Source organism: Abramis brama (genome assembly GCF_963993115.1).
Source record: "Abramis brama genome assembly, chromosome: 16".
Classification (NCBI taxonomy): Eukaryota; Metazoa; Chordata; class Actinopteri; order Cypriniformes; family Leuciscidae; genus Abramis; species Abramis brama.
The window spans coordinates 20,937,803-20,963,058 of NC_139978.1; the positions used below are offsets into that span (position 1 = coordinate 20,937,803).

Below are 25,256 nucleotides of genomic sequence, written 5' to 3' on the forward strand. Positions count from 1 at the left end.
AAACAGGACTGCAAGACAAAAGGATGATAGTGATGTTTTAAGTGGTCGGGGAATGCATGTAAGTACACAGCGCAATTGTGTGTATGCATTTCCATCTTTGTTTGCTTCTGGTGCCGTAGCATATTCCACAGTATGTAATCAGCTCCATTTAAACAATTTCATCCTAAAAAGACACCGAGCTCGGTTCACTGGTCTGATGAAAGCGCATTAATGAACTGACTTCTCACCATAATGAGCATGTTTCAAAAAGAAGCATAGATTGCAATTAGAAAAGAAATGGACCCAGATACAAGGGAGCAATTAGGCTGTCTTATTATAATCATCATCATCATTATAACCCGCTCATGTAAATTTACTGATTTTTGGTTAAGTGCAATTCCAAGCAAATGTCAACCTTACCATGGGATAATGAAGTGTTTACTCAAGGAGCGTAACCTCATTTAGGTCTCAATTTTATCGTATTAATTCTTTCTACTATAATCTAACACAATTTTATTGTCTATTTATCGGCCAGACGAGGTGCGCACCGATAAAACAACATTTACCAGACATGTTTGATGGTTCCAAAATAATTTTACTTTATCTTATCAATAAGTATCTACCAGAGTCATTGTGGCAAGCAGGACGAGGCAGAGGGCCGTGAGAGAACAGCGCGAGGCGGTGGCGTGATTGATAATGAGCGACACCTGCGCGACGCACCGGAAGCATAAAAGGAGGAGCGACGACAGTGAAGGACGAGAGAGGACCAGGCCTGGACTATAATTTATGTTATGTTTTGTTTTTAATATGTGGCGGCAGTCGTCCGTGAGGGGCTGCCGTCTTTACTTTCATTTTGTATTTGTTTATTTATTAAAGTTGTTAAATGTTCCCGCCTCCTTCTTCGCATAACAACTAAATTGGCTGCAGACATGGTTATACACCATCTATGTGCCTGTTTACATAGGACATCATCAATAGGAAATGTAATTGAATTTATAGGCACATTGCCTCCCACACACATTTGTAATTTGTTTTTACTATGTTTACATATCGTGCAGGGCTGCACTATATATCATTTTAGCATCGATACCAGGATGTGCGATGTCAAGTAGGGATTGTAGTTGATAGTACAGACCGGCACCAAGGTTTGAAACGCACGTAATTCTCGGATTAATTGCAAAGTTTAACCATCATTGAGTGGAAGTTTATCATTTGCACTTGTTGTAGATCCTGTCAGTTTAAACATTCAATCGATTTTAAACCATTTAAGCTCAAGAAGACTCAAAAGGAAACCCAATTTGGAACCCGCACGCTGTTTTCTGTTTGTGCACACAGAGCCCCGTAGATGCACGTGAACTACAAATTCAGTTAATTTCCGCCTCTATTTGTGCTTGAACGGACACATACACTCAAAATTATGTCAAAATGCCCATCTCGGCGAGTATCCTTGTAAACACAGTCACAAATGGCTTACGTGAATGTAAACAATTGAGAAAGAAAACGGATGTGTATCATTATATTGGATCCGTACATTACAGTCCCTCCAGAAAAACGCGGAGTTTTTTAGTGATTGTTGCGGGCAAAAATCCTTGATTATGCGGCACGTTTTCTTAAAAAATGCGATGGAATATGCGGGATATTTATGCAATTTTATGCGATGAAATTGCGGGAACTTGCAAAAACTGCAGTTTGATGAAAGAGAAAAAAAAGTGATTCCCCCAACAAATATATTAAAAAAGACCTATATTTTTGTGAATTTGTGAATATTTAGGTCAATATTGTTTCGTGGCCACGAATTAATAATACCTCAGCAGGTTATACTAATTTGTTCCCTCGTTTTACTATATTGTGGCCATGTAATTCGTTAAATCAAAATGAGGGAGGGAATTAGTTTGTGTCCACGATTTATTAAAATGAGGGAACAAATAAGTCGTCGTAACAACAACTAATTATTTAGATCAGTGGACACAGGGTGCATAAAAGAACAAGCAGAGAGAGAGAGAGAGCGCCCCGGCTGCACGCGCGCACTCTCACCGCCTTCAAACAATATGCTGTATTGCTCTCTCTCCCTCGCGCATATTAACATCAATTGACACAGGTCGAAAGACCGATTGTGTTTTATAGATTTAGTAGTTTGTTCATATAAAGTGTTAGCAAGTACATTAGCAAGTACATGTTCAGGAAATGCATAATACAAATTGTATGGGTTAATGTAATGGAAACGGACTGTTTTATCGTTGTTTTTTGAAGAAGCAGCAGCATTACTCTTGCCTCGGAGAATACAACACGGGCATAACGACAATTTTGCATATAAATTACTATTTATAGGGCTTGAATTACAACCTGAAACTGCGCATGCGCGGGGTAAAACTGCTGGGGTGAAACTGCTGGGGTAAAACTGTGGCTCTGCAGTTCTGCAGACAGATATTATTGGTTTCATCGGCATCGCAGGGTTTGCAGCTTTTCAGCGATGTCGTGTAATTACGTCACTTCATAACGTTCCCATGGCAACAGGGGAAATGGCTGCGCTTGTGTGAAGTAAATGCAACATTTTTCAACTTTCTTCTAAGATATATGTGACTTTTTGCAACGAAAATGCGGGGATTATGAAATCATGCAAGCCCGCATATTTTGCGCACGGAAATCTGCAATTTATGCGGCGAAAGTGCGGCGTATTTGAAAAAATGCGTCCCCCCGCATAAATATGCGGACTTTGGCTGATTATGCATTGAATCATGCGATCGCATAATCGCGTTTTTCTGGAGGGACTGACATTAGCTCTTAAAGCGACAGCAGACTAAGCAGCAGACTGTCTGTGTCATTAATGTTAATCAAACAACAAAATACAAAGAGAAAATCACTTTTGTAGCTTTAACAAAGATTAATTATTTTTTTATTTATACAGTAAAGACTATGCAGTGTTATTTTACATTTGATTATTACATTTCTGTAACTGAATACTGTTACTAGACTAGACTGTTAGACATAAGCTAAAGCACTGTTTATTTCTTGCAATTTCTTTATTATTTTCTATGCAGATTCACTCCCCTACAAAATCATCCAAATTATTCTATAATGATTAATTCTTTCCAAATAGAGCTATTCAAGTCATCTGGTGAAACTGCAATATATATCACACTTTGAGATGCTTATATTTACATTTATGCAAAACTGGGCATCATACACTAAAAAACTGAAGGTCACTTAATACTAGACTTTAAAGTTGCTCTGAACACAACAAACTCAAAACATGAGCCTTGTTGCTAGGAGACGCATGACAAATGAAACAATATGTTCTAAATTCACCTCAAAATAGCATGCATGCATGTTTGATATGCTCTGACTGGATGGAATCGTAGTCTAAAGCTAAAAAAAAATCTGACTCTGTGTCCATCATAAACTACACAATTTTCTATGAAATCTGTCAACTCTAGCAGGACAAAATCTGCAGACTGACTCTGACTTTTGGCAACTAGTGTCAAAAGAAGAAGATCATTTTGTGTGTGTGTGTGTTCCACAAGAAAGCAAGTCATACAGGTTTGAAACAACATGAGGGTTATGACAATTTTCATTTTTTCATCATCTGTTCTTTAAACACCGCTTTCAGAATTATGTCCATATTTCCCTAAAAAGACATTAATCACAAAAAAATATTCTGTCCTATGGAGAACCAGACTTTCATTCTGTAGATACTGTCGCTTCTAGATTGCATGCATTTCAAGTCACAGAGGAACTACAAACAATAAAGTTTAGTTCATACTGCAAGTTAATTTCCCTTAAAATGCGAAATAAAATCTACAATGGAATCTGCTGGGGTTTAGAAAAGTGCATACAAATGGTTTGCTTTCTACCATTTGTAGAAAGTCGACTTTCTCTCAGAAGCTACATTTCACTCTGTGACTGCAAATGTCACAGCCGTAAAACTGGAATTGGCCTTCACAAGCAGTCTGTAGCAAAACATGTCAAAATATCGCTGGTAATTAATGATACCAGTTGATGTTCGCTCAACATGTTGAGGATACAAACCCTCATAGTGACTGACGGAGTATTCCTCTTTTCTTACTCACTATCTTTTTTACTCACTCTTTTTTTTGTTGTTGCTTGTTTCCCATTTCTGAAGATTACCGCTGCCTTTTCCTGCTCACAGATTTAGATTTTTTTTTTTTCATCTTTTGTCCAAAAAACAGCTTTGACCCTTTAAAAATGTGAAAGAAAACCAGAAAGTGCAGATATGATTTGCATATAATTTTTCACTTTCCCTTGACTCTCCCTATCTTTGTAATTTTCTCCCTTTGTCACATATAATCTTTGGTGCACAAAACACATCTAGCTCACACACATCTAGCACTACACAAAGACACACTTTAAACAGAAAGTGAGCACTTAAAATTATCTTTCTGCCCTGCTGTTCTCGATATCTCTACTTCTTCTCGCTCTTGAATCTCCTTTCTTCTTCCAGCACAAAGCATATCACACGCTCACGCACTTACTCACCCTGCTGAACGAAGGATCCGTAGACAAACCACATGGAGTTGTAGAGGGTCGTGGAGGAGACCGAGCCCATCGGCAGTCTGGGAGGGTTCAACCAGTTGAGGAGATACACCAGAATGCCCACCAGCAGCACCGTGCCGGCTATACATGCCCACAGAGACAGGTCGAAGGGGGCCAGGCATGCAAACATATCCACTGTCCTCTCCGCCTTCCTCAGCAACACACCGACGGAGTAGTCCATGTAGCGGGTGGTGAAGTCTACCACGCTCTCCCGCTCAGGGGTGATGGTCAGGGCTGACAGACCTACATCTGCTCTCTGCCCAACAAAAAGACACACAGAAAACTGACATATTTAAAACCAGATCGTGCAAAGAACAGGTTCATATGTGTATCGCGCTTATAGCATAAGACAAGACAAATAGTGGACACAGAGCAATGCAAACTCAAAAAAAAGTTTAAATTAGAGCAGAATTTCACAGAAAACACACATCAACAATCATAATTATAAATTAAAAATCTAAAATATTTTTTAAAGTTTTAAATATTCAAAAATTTGATAAGGCTTTACAGTAAGGTTCCATTTGTTAACATTAGTTAGCATGAACTAACTAAATTAATCTAAATGAAAAGAGGATGAACAGTTGTATTTTTAACTAATGTTAAATATTTGTTTAATGGTATCTTTTTATAAAAAAGGAAGCCAGTATCACCGTTAAAATACTGCTACTGATGTATATGAAAATGTTTTTTTAGCCATTTATTATAGCCATTCAGCATTACAGTGTAATTGAAAGCTATCAATTTTAACATTTATTAGGCTTATATAAAAGATAATAACATTTAATTTAAGTGAACTCTTGTTTCTTCACAGTCTTCACTGTATAAATTATAAATTAAATATAGATTAATCCTTATTAAAGCTAAAAAGGTTATTAAGTCGAGCAGTGAGTGATTTTCTCTTTTTCTTTTGTTCTTTGATTATCCTTAATGACAGAAGGCATCAGGTTTATTAGGCTGCTGTCACTTTAAGACCTGGCGCACATGACGCAGATCTGAAATGTCCCCCATTTTCTCACAACTCTTTACGTTCATTTAAGGCTTCATTTAACTCATTTAAGACTTCGCTTGTGAGGATCCTCGACAAAACTGGCATTTTGCATAATTGTGTGTGTTTTTTTTCCATTCAAGCGCTGTCTGAAGCGGCTTTCTGCGCGCAAGTGTGTGTGTCAGACAGGAGATTCACGGACACGCGCCAGTACCGCACTACATTCTCTTTTTTGGGCTTTTATAGCTCTATGTAACGTTAGCCAAAGGATGACGGAAAAAAATGGATGCTGCGTTAATTGTGTTAAATATTTTTAACGCGTTAAACTGAAAAACTGTATCGCATGTGTTAACGCATTTTATTTTATTTTATTGCAGGTTTTGACATTTAACAGGGTTTTCACAAAGATTTTTTCTAAATATTTATAAACCATTATTTAATGAAAATGGATAACATGAAAATGTGAAATAAGACAACCTCGTTAAATATTATATTATACATGTCTGAGGTCAGAAACCTGCAGAAACCTGTTTTTGCAGCTTAGTTTCAATAAATCTCCCTAGGAAGAACATTTTGAGATGTGAAAGAATAGTACAGTACTTTCATAGTACAACGCTTTTATCACATAATCAAGGACAATTTTATTTCTTGTGATATGAACGCTTTAATATAGCCTTTGATTTAAACTTCAGTAGCATACATTGTGTTAGTTTGATTAATTTGATTCACTAAATCAGTTAAAACGTCCTTAACACTGATGTTCACTCAAGTGTCTGTGTCATTTTTCAAGTAAAGTGGCTTAGTAAAATATTAATTTATTATTTAGTACTTTTTATTGGTAAAAACAGCTCTTGTAGCTTAAACAGAACATGGTGCTCGCAACATCAAGACCATGGGTTAAAATGCTGGGTTCAGGGAATGGATGAACTGAAAAAATGTACACCTTGAAAGCAATGCAAGTTGTTTTGGATAAAAGCTTCTTCCAAATGCATAACATATATGTATAAAACAGAATGATTAAAAGTAATGTGTTTGTATGGTGAAAAACAATATGAAAAACATCCACCTTCAATATACTTGGACACAAAGGTCCGTGTACCTTCTGCAATATTTTTAATCTCGCACTATAAGCGCAGGATTCTCGTGAACAAGCTCGGTCCGCCTGCTGTGTCTCTCTCATTGAAAACGTGAGCTTGCAGTTACTGTGTACCGTGTTGAAGTGCAGAAGACGGGGAGGGTTGACTAATCTGACAAAGGGCAGCCCATACATGCAAAACAAATATTAAAGCATAATCTCATTTTTCTTGTTTTTACATTTCTTAAATGTTTTTCCATTTCCGTTTCTGTTTATTTCTTTTTCAGTAGAAAATAAAATGAGCAGAAGGTACCGGACCCACAGACATAATGAAAAATGTCCATTTACAATCCCATAAAAAAAAATAAAAAAAAAATCAGCTTAGTGACAGACAATAATTTACATTATGTTGAATCAGTAAATGTGCAAATACACAGCACTCCTCATTGTCCCCAATCACAATATAAATAAATAAACTTCCTCTAGTGAATCCTGAGGTAACACTGTCTGCTGCCAAAAACTAAAATTGTTTCTAAGGCTTTTAAATGCTAAAAAAAAAACACATCTAATTTGTGTTCTTTTTCTTTTTTGGCAGTTCTGGAAATTATTGTGACTAGGTGCGCACAGCAGCGCTGAGATTAGATGAGACCTCAGAGAGTTCCTGTCAAGAGACATTATCATCGGCAGAACAAAGGCATGTCATTATCATAGGGCGAGAGCCAGAGTCACCTGTCTGACTCCCATTAACCCGCCTGGCCACCTTCAGAGATCAGGGACCCCACAGGACCTCTGTATTTGAGCAGGGTTAGAGAAGCATCCGGCGGCCAGATCACTTCACAAATGTTAATCCACACAACAAGTGCTCTCCTCTGATTGTCTCGACCTAGAAACTTGGTAGTACCAGACAAGAGCCTGACAAATGACACTTTCACAATAGAGAATACATAAAATGAGAACAAAATAGATGCAGCGTTAGTATGCTAGTGGTACACCTAAATAAAAAGCTAGTGAACTAACTTTATTGATGAATTATGCCAAAATTGAAGGGATCATAAAAAGAATAAAAATGTCTGTGATCTTTGAAGATGAGACTTTGATGTACGATTATACTTTTATAATACTTTTATACTCCTTTCCCATTTCAAAAAGAGTATTTATTGCACAAACGTCTAGTTTAGTTCTTTTTCTTTCAAGTTCAGTAATTGCATCAATCAGCTACAGTAATTCAACAGCAAACAATACAAGATACATGTTTTAAAATGCCCTTGGAGGTGTCGAATGAAAAAGAAAAAAAAAGTTACGGTATTGTAATGTAGTCATCATTTGAGGACCAAAAAGACATAAAATCCATAATGCCTTTAATATTCATCCATTGTTAACTGTATTATAATTACAGTTACTTGACATGAAGGCTTTGTATTTATGAAACACTTTGGTTGTGTGATTTGTAGTACTTGTCTATTTGTCTATTGTACTGTATTGTCAATTGCAAATTGACTTAGAAATTGAATTGAAAAAAAATGATCTTTTGATGAGCTGTTGGGAGAATACTAAGAGCTTTGAAAATTCACCACTTATTTTGTGAAAATAGTACCAAAAAAAGTGTATTGTCAAGTGCTGGCTTTATAAAACATCTAAAAGCAAAAAACGAAACAAACAAACAAAAAATAATAATAAAGCAGTTCAACGTTTTCAACAAATGGGCACTTCTTTACACGAGCATAGCTGACAGGACTCTAGAGAGCAGCTTCTAATACACACTGATGATTTGTTAGATCAGTGAATTAACAATCTACACTTGTGTAAGAAGAAAGAAGACATGTACAAAACGTAATCACTACATCCTAATTTTACGCCACCACACACAATTAACTCACAGCTGACTAAATCTACTAATTTCATGGACTGCCAAATAAAAAAAAGCTTAGAAAAGCAGAAATGGTCATATATTCAGAAATGACTGATCATTTTGTTTTAAGTACCAAAGTAAGTAAAACAGTAATATTTGTGAAATATTACTACAATTTAAAATAATTATTTTATATTTTAAAATTGAATTTATTGATGTGATGGCAAAGCTCTTTTTTTTTTTTAATTTTTTGAAAATTGTTCATTTATTTATATATATACTGTATGTCCACACACACACACACACATATTGGCATTTGTTGTTTATGGGAAGTCTCCATAGGCGTAATGATTTTTATACTGTACAAACTATATTCTATCCTCTTACACTAACACTCTAGTACTGGAGAACTCATGCCAATCCCTAGAATTTATTTGAAATAGAATGTTTTTGTAACAATGTCAAGTTTTCACTGTCACTTCAGTAATCAATTTAACTCATTCTTCCAGAATATTATTAATTATTAGAAAGTTCTTTTTTACTTCAACAAAAAAAGAAGAAAAAAAAATCTTACTGACCCCAAACTTTTGAACAATTTTGTAAAGTGACGGTTGTTTCCTCTGTAATGCCCTGTCCTGTAGTGTCATGTCATAACAGCCTTTTTTACATGATTAGAACACAAAAAGCAAACGAAAAATCAAAAAACTCTATCATGAAAGCACACAGATGTGAAGTTGCTGGAAAACAATGTGTCAACAGAGACCGTTACAATGGGATTAGAGCTCCTTAATATTTTCCTTGTGTTTTGGTCCATCTCTCTGGAAATGAAGATAAGCGGCAGTACACTGTGGCTCATGTTTCCGTTTCCCTGACAGAACAGTGGTGAGGAATATTCTCAGCACAGGAAGCAGTAGGGATGGAGGTGTGTCGCAGACCTGAAAAAGCTGTGGAATGGAAAGCAGCGGGATGTTTGGAGTAATGGCCCTGAAAATGTGTATCTGACCTCTTACTGCTGTGAGATTTGCCTTTTGTTTATCTGCCAGCGGACAACATTTCAGTATGAGGTTTTTCCCCTCATTCACATGTAAGAAATCTGTGCTCTTCTTTATCAAAGCAGTGCAGACTGTTTGGGAATACCAGGGAAAATGAAAAGCCCAAGATAGTTTGAGAAAGCCAAAGGAAAGCACATAAATCTGCGGCATTCAGCCAGACTGTATTATGTTAGTCATATCAAAGGCAGTGCTGACCGCGCTAAAATAATTCTGCATCATTAAAAGGGTTTGAAGTGGTCCTTTGAGCTTTAAATGTATTAACACTTGAAATACTGTCTTTCGTATATATAATACGTGGAGATCGTTTTCAATCTACTAAAAAGTACGTTTGTCTAATGAGATTTTAATGGTATATGCTACATTTTTTGCACTGGTTGATTATGGATACAGCTAAAATAGCCAAATTTGTTATTATAAGGGGTGTCGACATAGTTTTGGCCATGTAATGTATATACACATTTAAGGGCAGAGTTGGGCAGCATTTATAATTAAATTAAAAAAAAGTCAGTCATAGACAAGTAGTAGACAGACAGACAGATTTTGCACAATCTAGATAAACATCTTACCTTAGAAACCAGTTCTCCAATAAGACCATTCCAGGACCCATCAGCCTGCTGGCTGCCATATTTGTGATCAGGGGCCACGTAGATCTCATATTTGAAACCAAGGTAGTTGGCGAGAGCGTCCAGCACGTCGATTGAGAACCCCTGGTACTTCTTAGGTTTCCCAAGCACATTTTCTGAGACCATCACAAATGGTTCTTCCTGGAATGAGCAATAGCACAAAAATTATTATTTCAGGTTATAAAGGGACTAAATCATCTAGCTAAAAGCAACAAAAAGAGTTGCAGAGGATGGATTAAAACGCACACACACACACAAATAGTCCAATGGTAATGCCTACGGACATTGAGGTAAGTGAGGGCACCGGTTTTAGAGTCACAGCTTGACGTTCATGATTCTGAGGGTGGCAGATCCATTTCTGGAGCTGACACGTGTTTACCTGAAGCAGACGCATAAGCTCCTACAGCGGCTTAGCTAATGCTCATAATTTGATTTTATTTTCAGCAGGAGGCAATGTCACTTGGCTTTAGCCTCCCCTTATGAGCTATGGCATAATTCAGAGAAGAAAAAAAAAAGTCAGGCAGGAATTAGTGCCATGTCAAATCCAATCAAGAGTAATGTGAGGAAAGTAAATATGTATAGCTTTGGTTTTAGGATAGTTGAGTGAATCTTTACAGAAAATACAGGCGATGCTAAGAGGTGCTTATTTGTTTGAGGATCTGGACTGGCCTCACAAAGGCTACAGGTTTAAACTTCAGCCAGAGAAGAACTGAAAGTGACCCAGGGAAAGGATATAGTGAATATCACACAGCAGGTCTTTATTTTAGTTTGGTCCTATACTATAGACTAAAATTAAATGAAAATGATTTAAAATAAAATAAAAACAACAGCAACATTAAGCATGAAATAAAATAGAAAACCTTATGTCAAGATATAGATTTTTAGATAGATTTATATTTTTCTATTTATAATAATTCTCTGATTCATTTCAAAGTGCAAATGTTGCTATTTTCAAAGCAAATTATAGGTACATTCTGAATTTAGTCTACTGTAAGCTGATCATGTATCGCTGTCACACCAGGACAAGATCGGCCTTAACAGCACTTCCCCAATTGAGACCTGGTAATTTATTAGCATTTCGTCACAATGTAATCATACTACGAGTAATGAAAGTTTCTCCAGCGATTTGCATAGTTCCCTTCAAACATTTCAAATCAGTTCTGAATTTCTTGGAATGAAAATGTAGGCAATATGCTCTGAAACAACAATAATAATAAAAAGTCATATTCAATATGGGGTCTGAACAAACCATTCTCTCTCAGTGCTAAATTAAGATTCACATTTATCAAACATTCCTTAACTTGATGGTGCTTGTCAGTCATACAATATTCATAGTGCGTTCTGACAGACTCATAAGATCCCTAATGCTCAATTAGGGATTTAAGGTTTTACTGTGCTCACATCAAAGAAATCAAGTCTTTACAAGAAGGATTTTAAATTAAAAATATATACCCGGATTTTCACTCATCATACAAGCATTAGCTCTGCCTATGGCTGAAGAAACCATTCTTCTGAAGCAGCGAGACCGACCGCCATTTGAATTGATTAGTCGTTCTCCACTGAGAAAGATGAACGTCTCCAAGGATCTCCAAAACCAGCTTGGCAGACTATTGTGGAGGTGGATATGATGCGATTTGGATTTAGTCTGAGCTTGGGGCCTACTGGTGCTTCATAAAAGGTCTACAAACATTGTCATACACTGCCAAACTGGCTCTGGAGAGTTCCTGAAGGTCACACAGAGAAAATACAGATTTTTATAAGGAGGAAGTTTAGAGAGGGACTCTATGTGAGCAGTGGAAATGTCGTCAGTGATGCTGACAGCTGTTGCATCGAATTGTGAAAAAATTCTCAAGGACAAGCTACAGTAGTTCCCACAATTAGAAGCACGGCAGAGATATATGTAACCCTGTCAGTTGAACTGACTCGTACAGAGGAGAAGGAGGTGTAACAAATCGTTTTGTGGTGGGGTAGAATGACCAGTTTTTATGGTAGAGTATATGTGACCCTGCCTGTGAAAACCCAGCTAAAGTCTTTTTTTTTGTGATTCAATGTTTTCTACATAAAATCATCCTACACAATGTAAAGAACATCCTGTGAAAATATAACCTTGATATCTTTAATATTGACTGAGTAAGGCCATGTCAAAGATTTGCTAAAATTCTGGCTCAGAAAATCATATTTTTGAGAAATTCCCATTTAAAAATAGGTTATTTGTTAAAACTGCAGCACATTTGATCCATAGTTAAGATGAGATTCTCCCCTTTTTAGTGATATATGAGACATCAGTGGAAAAATTCGTAAAGTTTTGTAAAACAGGTCTATTTATTATGATGTGCATGTCCAAAAAGCTAAAAGCATAAAAACATTGAAACGAATTGGGGTGCTACAAGAGCTCGATCGTAGCAACAATTACCATGTCAATTCAATGGAATGATTTGTATAACTTTATTAGTCAAATGTAATATCAGTGAAAAAAATGTCAATAATATATCAATTAAATAACATAACATTTATCATTCTCTTACTGGTCCACGGTGTAACATTGAGTAAATCCGGAGTAAAAAATAAATAAATAAAATTTCAAGGGATAGTTTACCCAAAAACTACAATTCTGTCATCATTTACTCACACACAAAACCGGTTAAATCATAATTTGGGGCAATTCCACCGAGATTAATATCAAGCAAGCTGTTTAAGCAAGCAGCTATTTTCCGTTCCTGCTCATACTTCGGTGTCGCCATGTCAGATGTCAAAACAACGCATTACCATCCAGCAAATAACACGTAGCAGGCCAAAAATGTCCTTAAAATAAGTTTAATATTATTGGCAGAATACTGAGGTACAAAACAAATAAGCAGTTCTTAAAATATTGGCTATGACAAGAAAAAAATCACCACAGACATCTAAACGCGGCTGACATCTCTTTTTTTTTCATTGTGTTGACCTGATTACCGCTTGCAGATTGATATTAAAGTCTGTTTTTACTCTTTCTAATAGAAAAGACACAGAAAAGAAGTCCGTGAACCGAATGATATAAGAATCAGCAGTGTTGTTGCGCGAAATAAACCCAGAGATGAAATCAATGTTTAGGAAGCCAACGTCCGTTTTTTTTTCTTTTTTTCCGCAAAAGTATAACGTAGTGTCAATAAAATCATTAATTTCAGTATTTATCATGTTATAAATGAAAAACCATTGGTATAATCTATCATTTACAGCAATAAACACACATGGCCTATTTTTGTCATTTTTATGGCTATGACTACTTTGACGCTCGTTAACTCATAATTCGATTCTGCGACTTTAGCCGGGGTTTCACAGGAGGGGTCACATATATGTTGAGGGACTTTCTGAAAACAGAAGGCTCCTAAAAGAAGGACTCTTCAAGACCATCTTGAGGACCACAACACTAGGTTCTTAAAGGTGGGGTATGTAATTCTCTTTTTTGGCCATTTTTTCAAAATCACTTGAAATCCTATTCCTAACCCCCTTACAGCCACTGAGTTAGAAGCACTGAAATGAAAATTAAGCAATTTAATCATCTGTGGAACGGGCAGGACTCGAAAAACTCCAGCCAATCATTTCCAAGACCACCTAGAATCATTGGACAGTAAGTGCGTCAATCAAACGGTCGTACCATACCCCCCTCCCCCCATGTTCTTTGAATGGGTGGAGTCAAAGGAAAGAAGGTAGGACCATTTGAGTTGTGTATTTTCAAAATCTGACGGCCGTTTTGCAAATCACATACCCCACCTTTAAAAGTAACATAAAAAAATTCAACACTAAAAATTACAAAGGGGGGAAGTCTTCTCCCTCTTCAACCCCAGATTCAAATATCACTGTGAACATGCCTTTCCTTTCCCTTTAACATCATCAAGTCTAAATGTAGTTGAATCCATAGTTTACTGGAAATCACAAATCAGAAGCTTTTTTGTTAAAGGGGTCCCTATTATGCCCTTTTACGAAGTCTTGATTTTTGTTTTGGGGGTATACTAGAATATGTTTTAATGCTTGATTGTTCAAAAAACACATTCTTTTTCACATATTTTACATTATTACTGCTCCTCTCTTCCCAGTCTGGTTGAACACGCTGTTTTTGATGAAGCCCCTCCTTCTGAAATATTCCAAAATGTGCTGTGATTGGTTAGCTGGCCCAGTGTGTTGTGATTAGCGCGTGTTCAGGATATTTCACGCCCCTTCATAACTGCGTGCTCTACTCAGATGTAAATATTAACAATGGCGTCAATTTCAAACCATTTTGAGCCCGATTCAGACTCTGACAATGTTAACGAACAAAAGGATCATGCTGAACGGATTTCAAGCAGGGACTCTGCAATCACGGATTTCACAGGACGTTTCGGAGTGGTGTATTTTTTGGGGGAATTTTCATATAGATACGATGTTATCGATGACAAAATCATGGATAATTTTTGTAAGGGGCGGTGAACAGTCTTACAAAAGCGCTTACAAAGCTAAAGTAAACACTACATCAATACTGTAATGTTACGGACGTAACAAACGGTAACAAACGTTGAGGTTACAATCTTCAGGAAAAGTGTTACAAATAAATTTAACTTCTCTAAGTTCGTCAGCCTTAGGACAAACTTTTTCTGGGGTGGAAAAAACAGTGACAACGCTCTCCATCTTCTCTAATGCAGCTCAACCAGGCCTCGCCAACTTCTTTGCGTATTCCGTGGCCGTGGGAGTATTGATAAAACATGCATTTATGAAGAAACAAATTAGATTCCCTTGTTTATTTGCACTGCAACAGATTTCTAAACTCTAGCTGAGCACAATCTTGCAAAGTCGAGAGTTGGAGGAGCTCAACTTAGCAAGGAGCTTTCACAGGCCTGAATGGCTGCATTCAACACACAGCTGCTAGCTGAAGGCCGATGACCAACCATTTGAGAACAGCAAAGTCAAGTCAAGCCACCTTTATTTATAAAGCGCATTATACAATACAGATTGTTTCAAAGCAGCTTTACAATGATAAACAGGAAAAATTACTGTTTATCTATTGTTCATCTGAAGTCAGTTCAGTGTTCAGATCTGTTGTAAAGATCAATTATTAAATTAGTTCATTTCAAAAAATAAAGCAGCAGTTCTGCAAAAAATTATGTCATCATCCAGCTCAGTTCAGTTCTCATACAACAGTGTCAGTACAGTCAGAACAATAATATTATTGAATATTAAGAGTCCCCAACTAAGCAAGCCAGAGGCGACAGTGGCAAGGAACCCAAACTCAATCAGCTGACAGAATGGAGAAAAAAACCTTGGGAGAAACCAGGCTCAGTCGGAGGGCCAGTTCTCCTCTGGCCAACTAACGAACACGGTGTCATTATGATTCATCACGCCGGTATGGAGCCGAAGCTTGCCATAGGGTTTGTGCGGAGGACCTGTCTGGTTCTTGTGGTCTCTGCTGAGGACCTGTGCCGGTGACTGTCATGTCGACAAGGACTTCACAGGGGTTCGTCTAGTAGACACAGTCTCTGCTGACATTCAGCGCTGCGTTGTGGTCGTGTCTAGGTGCAGCAAACATCTTCCTCTTTCCATTCCATTGCAATCCAATACCACGGTAGTGTGGCACCAGCGGCCCAGTGAAAATAATAGCCTGCTGTTTATTTTTCATATTCTCTTAAACAAATCCCTATTGATGTCTGAAGTGTTTCTGGGAATATGTCAGGCAGATTTATCATGGAAGGAGCGTTATTGACTGCATACAGCCTTCACATTAAACCAGCGCTTTCTAATCCTCACCAGACCCCCCTCGCTCAATAAGCTATTAGAGGAAGTGAGGATATGCATGCCAACTCACACTATAGCCACGAGGTGCCATCTATCAGACCTCCCTCTGAGGGGCTTGTGCAAGACCCTGCTAGATTATCCCGGACCACTCGGCCATCAGCACGATCTGAAGAATATCTGTAGCACTTAGACTAGGGGCAAAAGCACAGCGACAATGACCCTTTTAACAGGATTCCTCCAATATTGTTTTTTATCTACATTGAGATGAAGCCTTGCTCTTATTGAGCTGGCCTAGAAGGGGTATGGCTCCCCACACTTGTGTTCAACCCATGTTGCATTGATTCCCTCCCTCATTATATAGCCATTCCTTCCACCCAATTACACACGCAGTGGTTCAAATTCACACTGATCTTGTGGACAATCTCTACTTGGTAAATCGATAGAAGACATGGAGCAAAGGTGATGCAACAATGTTGCTAACATTAGCATCATCCTGTGTTCTTCAAGTGTTATTGCTGTGGGCATGCATTTGGGTCGATGATATGACGATCTATTATTTTATTCAACTCTACATTAAAAACCTATACAAATATTTCACAATATTATGGTTTTTACTTTATGTTTCTTAAAATAAATGCAGCCTTGGTGAGCATAAGAGACTTCTTATATATGTGTGTATATATATATATATATATATATATATATATATATATATATATACTGTATATACACACACATACACACTACTGTGCAAAAGTCTTAGGCACGTTAGTATTTTCTGTGTGTCAGTGGGAAATATCAGTTTACATTTCCAAACATTAATTTTCCAAACATTAATTGTAATAATGCAGTGAGATTTTATCACGCTGCATGATAAAACAAGGAGTCTGACAACAGCCGGTATATGCTCCACACGGATATCTGATCTCACCATCATCTAGTCTATCTGTGATTACATTAAAAAACAGAAAAGGCTGAGACAGACTAAATCCAGAAGAACTGCGTCAAAGTCGCCAGGACGCTTGAAGAAACCTACTTGCAAAGCTACAGTACTGTGAAAAGTTTTAGGCACTTCTGTAAAAAAAAGATTTTTGCACAGTACTGTATATAGTATATTCATATAAATTAATAATAAAGTAATGTACAGTATGTATGTATATACATATCTGTATATGTATACAGTATATATATACACACACACACACATACATATACATCACTTGATTATTCATTTATATGAATATACTATATGACTTCAGTCTTCGCCCATCTTCTACAGACGTTCTGAAGATTCTCTCATGCATGCAGCTATGATCTACCGGTGAGTGAATCAAAAACATGTGTCATAGTGCATTGAGACTGCAAGGTTTCACAGCAGCTGTGTGTTTGTGTTCTCAGTCAGTTTTTATGTTTGGAACAGCACCAGCGTTTCTCAGACAGGTGAAGGGCTGTCGGAGCTGGCACGTCACATATCCTGACACGCTTGCCACTGGGGCAGCTGGGAGCAGTGGGGAGTTTAAGTTGCAAGGAGCCACCAACAGGGAGCATGCGCCTTCCCCATCCACCTGAAGGTTTACTTTACAAATGACAACATATCCCATGGTTCCAAGCTCCCTGCTTCCCTAACCATATGCTACACCACAAGGCTCTATGGAACTACCCTGGCACTCTTACTTCACTTTTCCTACATTTTTTGAGGAATAATTCATCCTGATCTTAATACAATGTTTGAACTAGAAATTACAATTTTGCATGCAAAGACATTGCAGCTTCAGTTAGTCTCTATGGAAAAGAGGTAAATCGATGTTCGGCTGGAACACATGTGAACTGCAAATTAAAGTTGTTATGTTATGTTATTATCCAGAGGTCTTTGAGCGAGGCAAAGACAAACTTTGTTTAATTCTTAATAGACAGTCGAATATTGACATGATAGCATATAGACTAGAACCCTAAATCTTCAATTACTATTTCTTAGAAAACATTCTGAAAAACATATGTCTTAATCAAACTTATGTGGTGCAACATGCAAAACAAGAAATTATATCACAAGGAGAACCTCTGCATACTCTTGTCACGGTGTATAAAGATATTTATATAAAATATTTCAAAGATAAAAAAAGACCTTGACACATTCTCTTCACAAGATGTAAGATAAATCTATGGAGTCCCCAGAATGTGTCTGTGAAAATTCAGATCAAAATGACCCCCAGATCATTTTTTATAGCTTGTCAAATATGCCACTTTTTGGGTGTGAGCAAAAACACACTGTTTTTGTGTGTGTCCCTTTAAATGCAAATGAACTGCTGCTCCCCGCCTCCGTCCAAAAGATGGCCGACCCTTTACACGAGCTTCGGATATTCCAGCAATAACTAAACACACAAAATCGTGAATCTCACTTATTCAAAAATTTCGGAGTGTAGCCTTACGGAGAGACTCAGGTAGAGGTTGCAACTTTTAGATAACACCTGGACATTTCTAAATGGTTAGTGGATACATTTATGTAGTTGTTGTGGAGTTACATTGATTCATCTCATCGACTTGCATGTACCGTCATGCTTAACTTTTACACAAGTTGACACAGTTCCCTGAGGTCAGGGTAGCTGCACAATTCAAAACAAAAGTCAAATTTAAGGCTTTTTAAGACCTTTTTAAGACCTGAAGAAATCAAAATTAATACAGTGCATTAGGGATGCGCAATATTGACAAAAATATGTCTCGATATTTTCAAAGTTTTGTTGATAATAATTAGATGATATTTTACTGATTGTGTTTTTGTACTGGTACCCTGGCTGGTTTAGGCCTGTTGTTCACAGCAGACTCACAAAGATATTCATATTTTTTATATTCTATGCAGTGGTCAGTTCACAGTAGTGACCGAAATTAATTATTTTATTAAAGGGCAATATTTGCCACCTTAAATTGATTTCCAGGGGCATTTTCACCTATATATGGACATTGTTTCTAAACGTATTTAGAGGTATGCATCACCTTTTATGTAAAAATCTAACATTCAAATTAAATTATATTAGAATAACACAGTACCAATGTCAAATTAAATCATTAAATTAAAATCCATCCTTGCAGTGCAGAGGTGACACAGAAGTGGCATCAAAACTGGCATTAGCCTACTATATTTACACTTCATTTACAATTGCATAAATAAAGCTATTCAATATTTAAATATGAAATGATTTATAAAATGATTTAATGATTTACTGTACAGTTTTTTAACATTTTAATTAAAGGATACTTTAAATATGAAACTAAAACCACCAGTAGGTGGCGGCAAGTCACTGTCTTAATAAGCCAGTTGTTGGAGTCACTTATTCAACCGATTTGTTCAAACGGCTGATTCATTCAGAAAAACAAGTGATTGTTCATTGAATCGTTAAAATGATTCGTTCAAAACGCGGATTTCAGTAAAACAAATATTGTGTCCAAAACGTAACTCACAATGTTAGCTTTATTGTTAATTTAACTGTTGTATAAAATAAATAGCACATTTACAATTGTGCACAGGAAAACGGCGCTCTTGCTCATGTGATATTCTAATATAACAACATAATATGATATAAATATAAGACAAAAACTCATTTGGGGACATCTATAACTGCACTGACACATCACGCACGCAGTGAAAGCAAGCAGAGACAAACGCGATGTCAGCTCGCACTCGCAGTGCGTCGTACATAGTTAAAACAATGATTACAATATCATCATAGTTTATAGACAATATTGCACGCTCCTAAGCACATAAAGAATGAACTTGCAATTGAACTGACATTTACTCGTTTTCTTCTCTCCTCTCGCGTGCAGGAGACAGACGTAGGCTAATATGCTGCCGTAAGTGACGCGAATTGTCACGTGAACAAGCAAATCCACAAAGATAGAATTAAAAAAATAATACGTAGGCCTACGCTAATTAGAATTAATTTCGAAAGCATTTAGATAAGTCTAAGTCAATGTGTCATCTAAGATTTAAGACCTTTCATAAGTAAAAATAAGACTTTTTAAGACTTTTTATGGCCTTAAATTAAAAAAATCTAGTTTAAGACCTTTTAAGACTTTTTAAGGATCCGCAGGGACCCTGGAGGTATTTATAAGACAGCAGTGACATTTTTTTGGTCAAATCTGTGCTCAAACATTTGCATGCTTTGCTTGAACTTTTGACATCGCATTAGAATTGGTTACACTGTTGTTGCTTGCGAAACCAAATGGCGGCGCCGTGGGTGGAAACGTGCAGATTAAGGGGCGGTAATATTATCTACGTCAGAAGGGGAGCGAAATCTGATCAGCTTATTTATAGACATGCTTGCAGAGAAAGGCTTACCAAAACAAAGTTACTGGGTTATCACTTTTCACGTTTTCTGGGTTGGTAGATGCACCAGGGACCCGATTATAGCACTTAAACACGTAAAAAGTCAGATTTTCATGATATGTCCCCTTTAAGACAAGGCAAGGTTGTTATACCTGAAATAATAGCATATAATAAATACACTTTAGTATTATATTAGCTACTTTGTAGAGGCAACTGCGTTGCAAATACTTTGTGTTTTTAGAGACTGTCAGGATATTATACAGTAGCGTGTTAACTTGTCATGGCAAAAACAAATTCAAAAACAACAATAAACCATTCTGGTAAGACTTTATAATTGCATGGCTCATCATTTATAAAATTCCATGGTTCCACTAAGCGCCACTAAGTGTTTGTTTATTAAATATTTGATCTAATTTGATAATACGGTCACTGACCAATAAGACCATATTTGCAGAAGTCTGCAGATTCCTTCTGGACCACACAATCTTTCAGCTCTCAAATTAAACTGTGTTTGGCAACATGAACACACGTGGATTCAGTTCTAGTCCCCTGACTCATATGCCACTAGGGGGAGTTCATTTACATGACAGCCTCCGCCGACTGCTCATTGTTAGCGATTGTGGACGCAAGTTATTCACAGAGCATTCTGTCAGGGCGAGAAATCACAGAATAAAGGAAAAAAAGAGAGAGAGAGAGAGAGAGAGAGAGAGAGAGAGATACGCAGAGTAGCAGCATCACCGCTTATTTCTCCTACTGACTTCAAAGCAGGGATATGAAGAATTTAAACCTCTGAATCTTTAAAGAACTCCAGGGACTCACTCAAATCGGCGCTGGAGGGAAGATAGCAAAACTCAAATCTCAATATAACCCAGCTATCCTGGTCTACGTTCATCGCACCCCAAAAGTCACTCTTAATGAACTTAGAGACCGGTGACTTGATGTGAACAGACCTCTGGAGATCACTGGAATGAATATGGATTACTCTGGGGTTAGCCTACTTCATCCTTATGAGGTCCAGTCAAACAGAGGGGAGTCCTAATTAAGTCAGTTTGATGTCATTTACATTAGAGGTAAAGGGAGAGACCATCACTGAGCAACAGTGAATATTAGAACACTGACATCTTGTAAAACTTTGTAGTTATGAAGACTGTTGTAGTTGTAAGATGACATTTAAAGCCCTTGACTTGACTGGTAATGCTGTAAGAGTACCTACCAGTACAGTGACCACCCGCAGGACGACCCCACGCATGTTGTTTTCAAGCTTTCGATCTGTCAGTGTCCCGTTCAATCCGTGGATAGGGTCCCAAGTGGCGAGCTAAAAAATGCAGAAAGTTCACAGTAAGTTCAAGGCATGCACAGAAAGATGTATTGATTACACTAAGAGCCCATAGATTTTTTCAGTAACGTAAATTAGTTCATTTCAGAACACAAGCACATGGGAGTTTCTTTCTTCTTTCTTTTTCTTTTTCGCTTTCATCTCTTCATAAAAAACAAACATAATAAATGAGAACTTGATAATATATCAGTTGCTTCTCTTACAGATCAATACTTTTAAATGGAGATTGAATGGACATTGCTTGGACAATGGACTTGCACCCCAGATGCTTCTCCTGAAAAATGGCCCATTATCTCCCATGTATCTCCTCTAGAATTTCGCATGAGATCTCAACAATGTCTCAAACTGTGCAAAGTTCTGTAAATATAAAGTTTCCAATGAAAAGTCAGAGATTTATATATTAAAGGGGATGTCTAATGCTATTTCATGCATTCTGACTTATTTACACTGTTAAAGAGTTGCATTCTCGTGCTAAACCTTGCCAAAGTTTCAAAAAATTAGTTGGATGTATTTCTGTGCCAAATAGGATTCGTATAAGTTTCGGAAAGATTTTTTGAGAATGGCCCTGTATGATTCTTCTCCTGGAAGAGCGCGAGCAACATCACGCCCATCAACGTGCTTCGTTCGGGTTACGGAAGCCGTCAGCAGCGCTGTCATTTTGTTTTTAGAGCACGAAATCAACAATGTCACCAAAGAAGTGTGTTTTTGGATGTGAGGGAAAGATAACCTTGTTCAGCTTCCCAAAGAACCCAGCATTAGGGGAACAGTGGGTGTTAGTTTTTCTAACTAACTAAAAACTTAAGACTCTTCGGAGATATGAAGATGCAATACTACTCTATAGGTACTCAAGATTAACATGAGGTTGGCAGAAACTGTGTGTGTTATGTGCCCTTTAACTAAAACATGAGGTTACTGGGGTCAGTAATATTTTATTTGTTTTGGAAAGAAATTAACACTTATTTAACAAGAACAAATTTAATTGATCAAAAGTGACAGTAAAGACAATATTATATATATATATATATATATATATATATATATATATATATATATAAAGAAAAAGATTTCAAGTAAATGGTGTTTTTTCACCATTCTATTAATAAAAAAATCCTGAAAAAAAAAATATATATTTTTTTTTATCACAGTTTCCACAAAAATTTTAGGGAGTACAACCAGTCTGACCATTGATAATAAGTTACTTGAGCACCAAATCAGCATATTAGAATGATTTCTGAAGGATCACGTGACACTGAAGTCTGGAGTAATGACTGCTGAAAATTCAGCTTTGCCATTCAAAATAAATTTAAATTATTTTAATTTTTAAAAATAGAAAACAGTTATTTTAAATTATAATATTTCACATTACTGTTTTTACTGTATTTTTAATTTAAAAAAAATGCAGCCTTGGTGAACATGAAAGACGTAAAAAAAACATAAAATAAATCTTACCAACCCAAAACATTTAAATGGTACAATACTATTCCACATTCATTTTTATAGTTTTGCATTTCTAATTTGTTTCAGTTTTAATTTCTCCTAAATAATTTGAGAAAGAAAGTTCTGAGACTAAAGAACAAACATCAAAGAAGTTCATTATTATACAAAACATAACAGAGATTTCAAATAATTCTTAAGTTTTTACAAAGCAACTTTTGAGCAATTAAATACTCATCTGTGTTATACTAAATTAATCTTTGGTGTCTCAAAAAAAGGGGTTTCACCGTCTTGCTTAAAAAATAAATCATTGACAAAACTAGCCATTTGATTTCAACAGATGCAACAAAAACGTATTTTTCCTTCCATGTGACAGATCTCTGATGTGTCTGGTTGGTGCCGCCTGAAAGCTGGTTAAGTGTGCAGCCATGGCCGTAGCCAGCTATGAGGTCACCGAGGTCTGGACCTCTGTATTTTTCCGAGGTCTATATAATAAATGTTGTGAAATAATTGCCTAATATAGTATTAACACTACTTTAGTGCTGCAAGGATATTGTACAGCACCAAGATCTTCTCATCTGAGCTTCCTTATTGGTATGTCTCTGCTCATTAATGTCAAAATATTTTAGATGACCAATCAAATCAAAGTAGGCGGGCTTTATGCTCACAGAAGCTTTAGTAAACAGTCATAAAGTGTGAGATAAGATGTAAGTAGCTAAACTAAGCATTTCATATTTGACAGCTGTTTAAGGATAGAAATTTAAACGACCGACAAAATAATCAGGCAACCTAATAAATGTTTGTCTAATTTTACCATTTGAATTGAAAATAGGCCTATATAGCTAATTTACGTCATGTAGCTTAATGTAATAATTAGGAACAGTCAATGTGAGGGGAAAATAAATATTAAGGAAGCCGTTTTCATCACATTAGGCATACATTTAGTAATGAATGTGTACATACTGTGAATTAATTTAATAAAGTTATTTACGTTCGTAGCCTTCAGCAAATTAACTTGTCTAAGAAAATGATTAATAAAACATATAGGCTTAATATCAGTTGACCCTATGTTAACTTTTTTCACTGACACAGACGAAAATGAAAAGACTACCAGTCAAAGTTTGAGGAGGAGGAGAGAGCAGGAATTGACAAATAATCTACTGCCCACTGACATGGTTTTAAAGCTATTTCTTATCCATTTTTTGGCCTTCAAATGTCTTGAAATGCACATATGTAGATCAGAGAAATCAAAATGTTCTTCCTCTTATAAAGAGTATAAAAATATAAAAATACGCGCGATGTCTAGAACACGTATAAACCATATTGTGTCACAATCGTATGTTTATTGTCTTTGTCCTTATAAAGGATTTCCTGGAACGTTATAAGTTTTATGACTTCAATGAGTCTTGCTTGCAAGGGCGCCCTCCGGCTACAAGTATGAATGAAACAGACGTGTGTACTCACTAATGCCCACAACACCCTATTTTGAGTAAAACAATTGGAAAAATAGTACATCTCTCCAAAGAAATGTGAAGTAAACATATGCAAATCCATAAGTTTGTCTCCAGTGTAGATACGTTTTTTTCTTTCTCTCTCTCTCAGCATAAAATGCATAGGATTTCCTGACAAAGAGTAAGAAATTACCGTCACAGATTTTTTTCCATTATAATTTAATAATTTATAATAAAACTTTAGATCTTTCTAATGATTTATAGGAAAATAAAGCAGTATTTTCAATTGCTCAAACAAAACAGATGGATGTTGTTTGGATTGAGATTAGTGATATTGGGCTAGGCCTATATAAACAAAATTGACTTAGCAAGAGGTGCTATGTTCCTGTAGTCGACCATTTTTGGTCTGAAAACATTTCTGGATTTTAGGTTTGTATTTTGTGTGCCCTGTATGGAAAATTAATGTAATTTGTCAGTAATATTCCTGTTTTAAGTGAAGAACTGCACTACTAGCCAACATTTTATACTTGTGCTACAATTTTATACTTGTGCTACATGCACGCACACACACACGCACGCACGCACGCACACACACAGACACACCTTTCTGGTTCTGGTTATTTTTAAAACACAGTAAATTACAATCAGACTATGACTCACCAAATTTGCTGAATATCTCAAATTTTGATGTTAAGTAAACATAAGTTAGTCCCGCTTAAGACAAGCGATGTAAAAATCAATTACTAATACAATGCAACAGGAACACACACACACACGAACAAGCGACAAAAAAAAACAAGCTTTTGCATAGAAACACAGCACGGAGCAAACAATCATGATTTAGACGAGTAATTTAGGGCT

General features: G+C 36.6%; 1 protein-coding gene across 4 annotated transcripts in view; it reads right to left on the minus strand.

The window, feature by feature from the left end:
• The window catches only part of grid2 (glutamate receptor, ionotropic, delta 2), a 414,921-nt gene that overhangs the window by 75,981 nt on the left and 313,684 nt on the right, over window positions 1-25,256 (minus strand). For all 4 annotated transcript variants that reach the window (XR_014603005.1, XM_084086958.1, XM_084086959.1 and 1 more), the window contains exons 9-11: window positions 21,388-21,489; window positions 10,058-10,255; window positions 4,474-4,786 (exon numbers count right to left, since the gene is read on the minus strand). Coding sequence is in view for 3 of the 4 variants with exons in the window: in XM_084086958.1 (XP_083943084.1) it covers window positions 4,474-4,786; window positions 10,058-10,255; window positions 21,388-21,489 (613 nt within the window). In the remaining variant the exon portion in view is untranslated. The remainder of the gene's footprint in view (window positions 1-4,473; window positions 4,787-10,057; window positions 10,256-21,387; window positions 21,490-25,256) is intronic.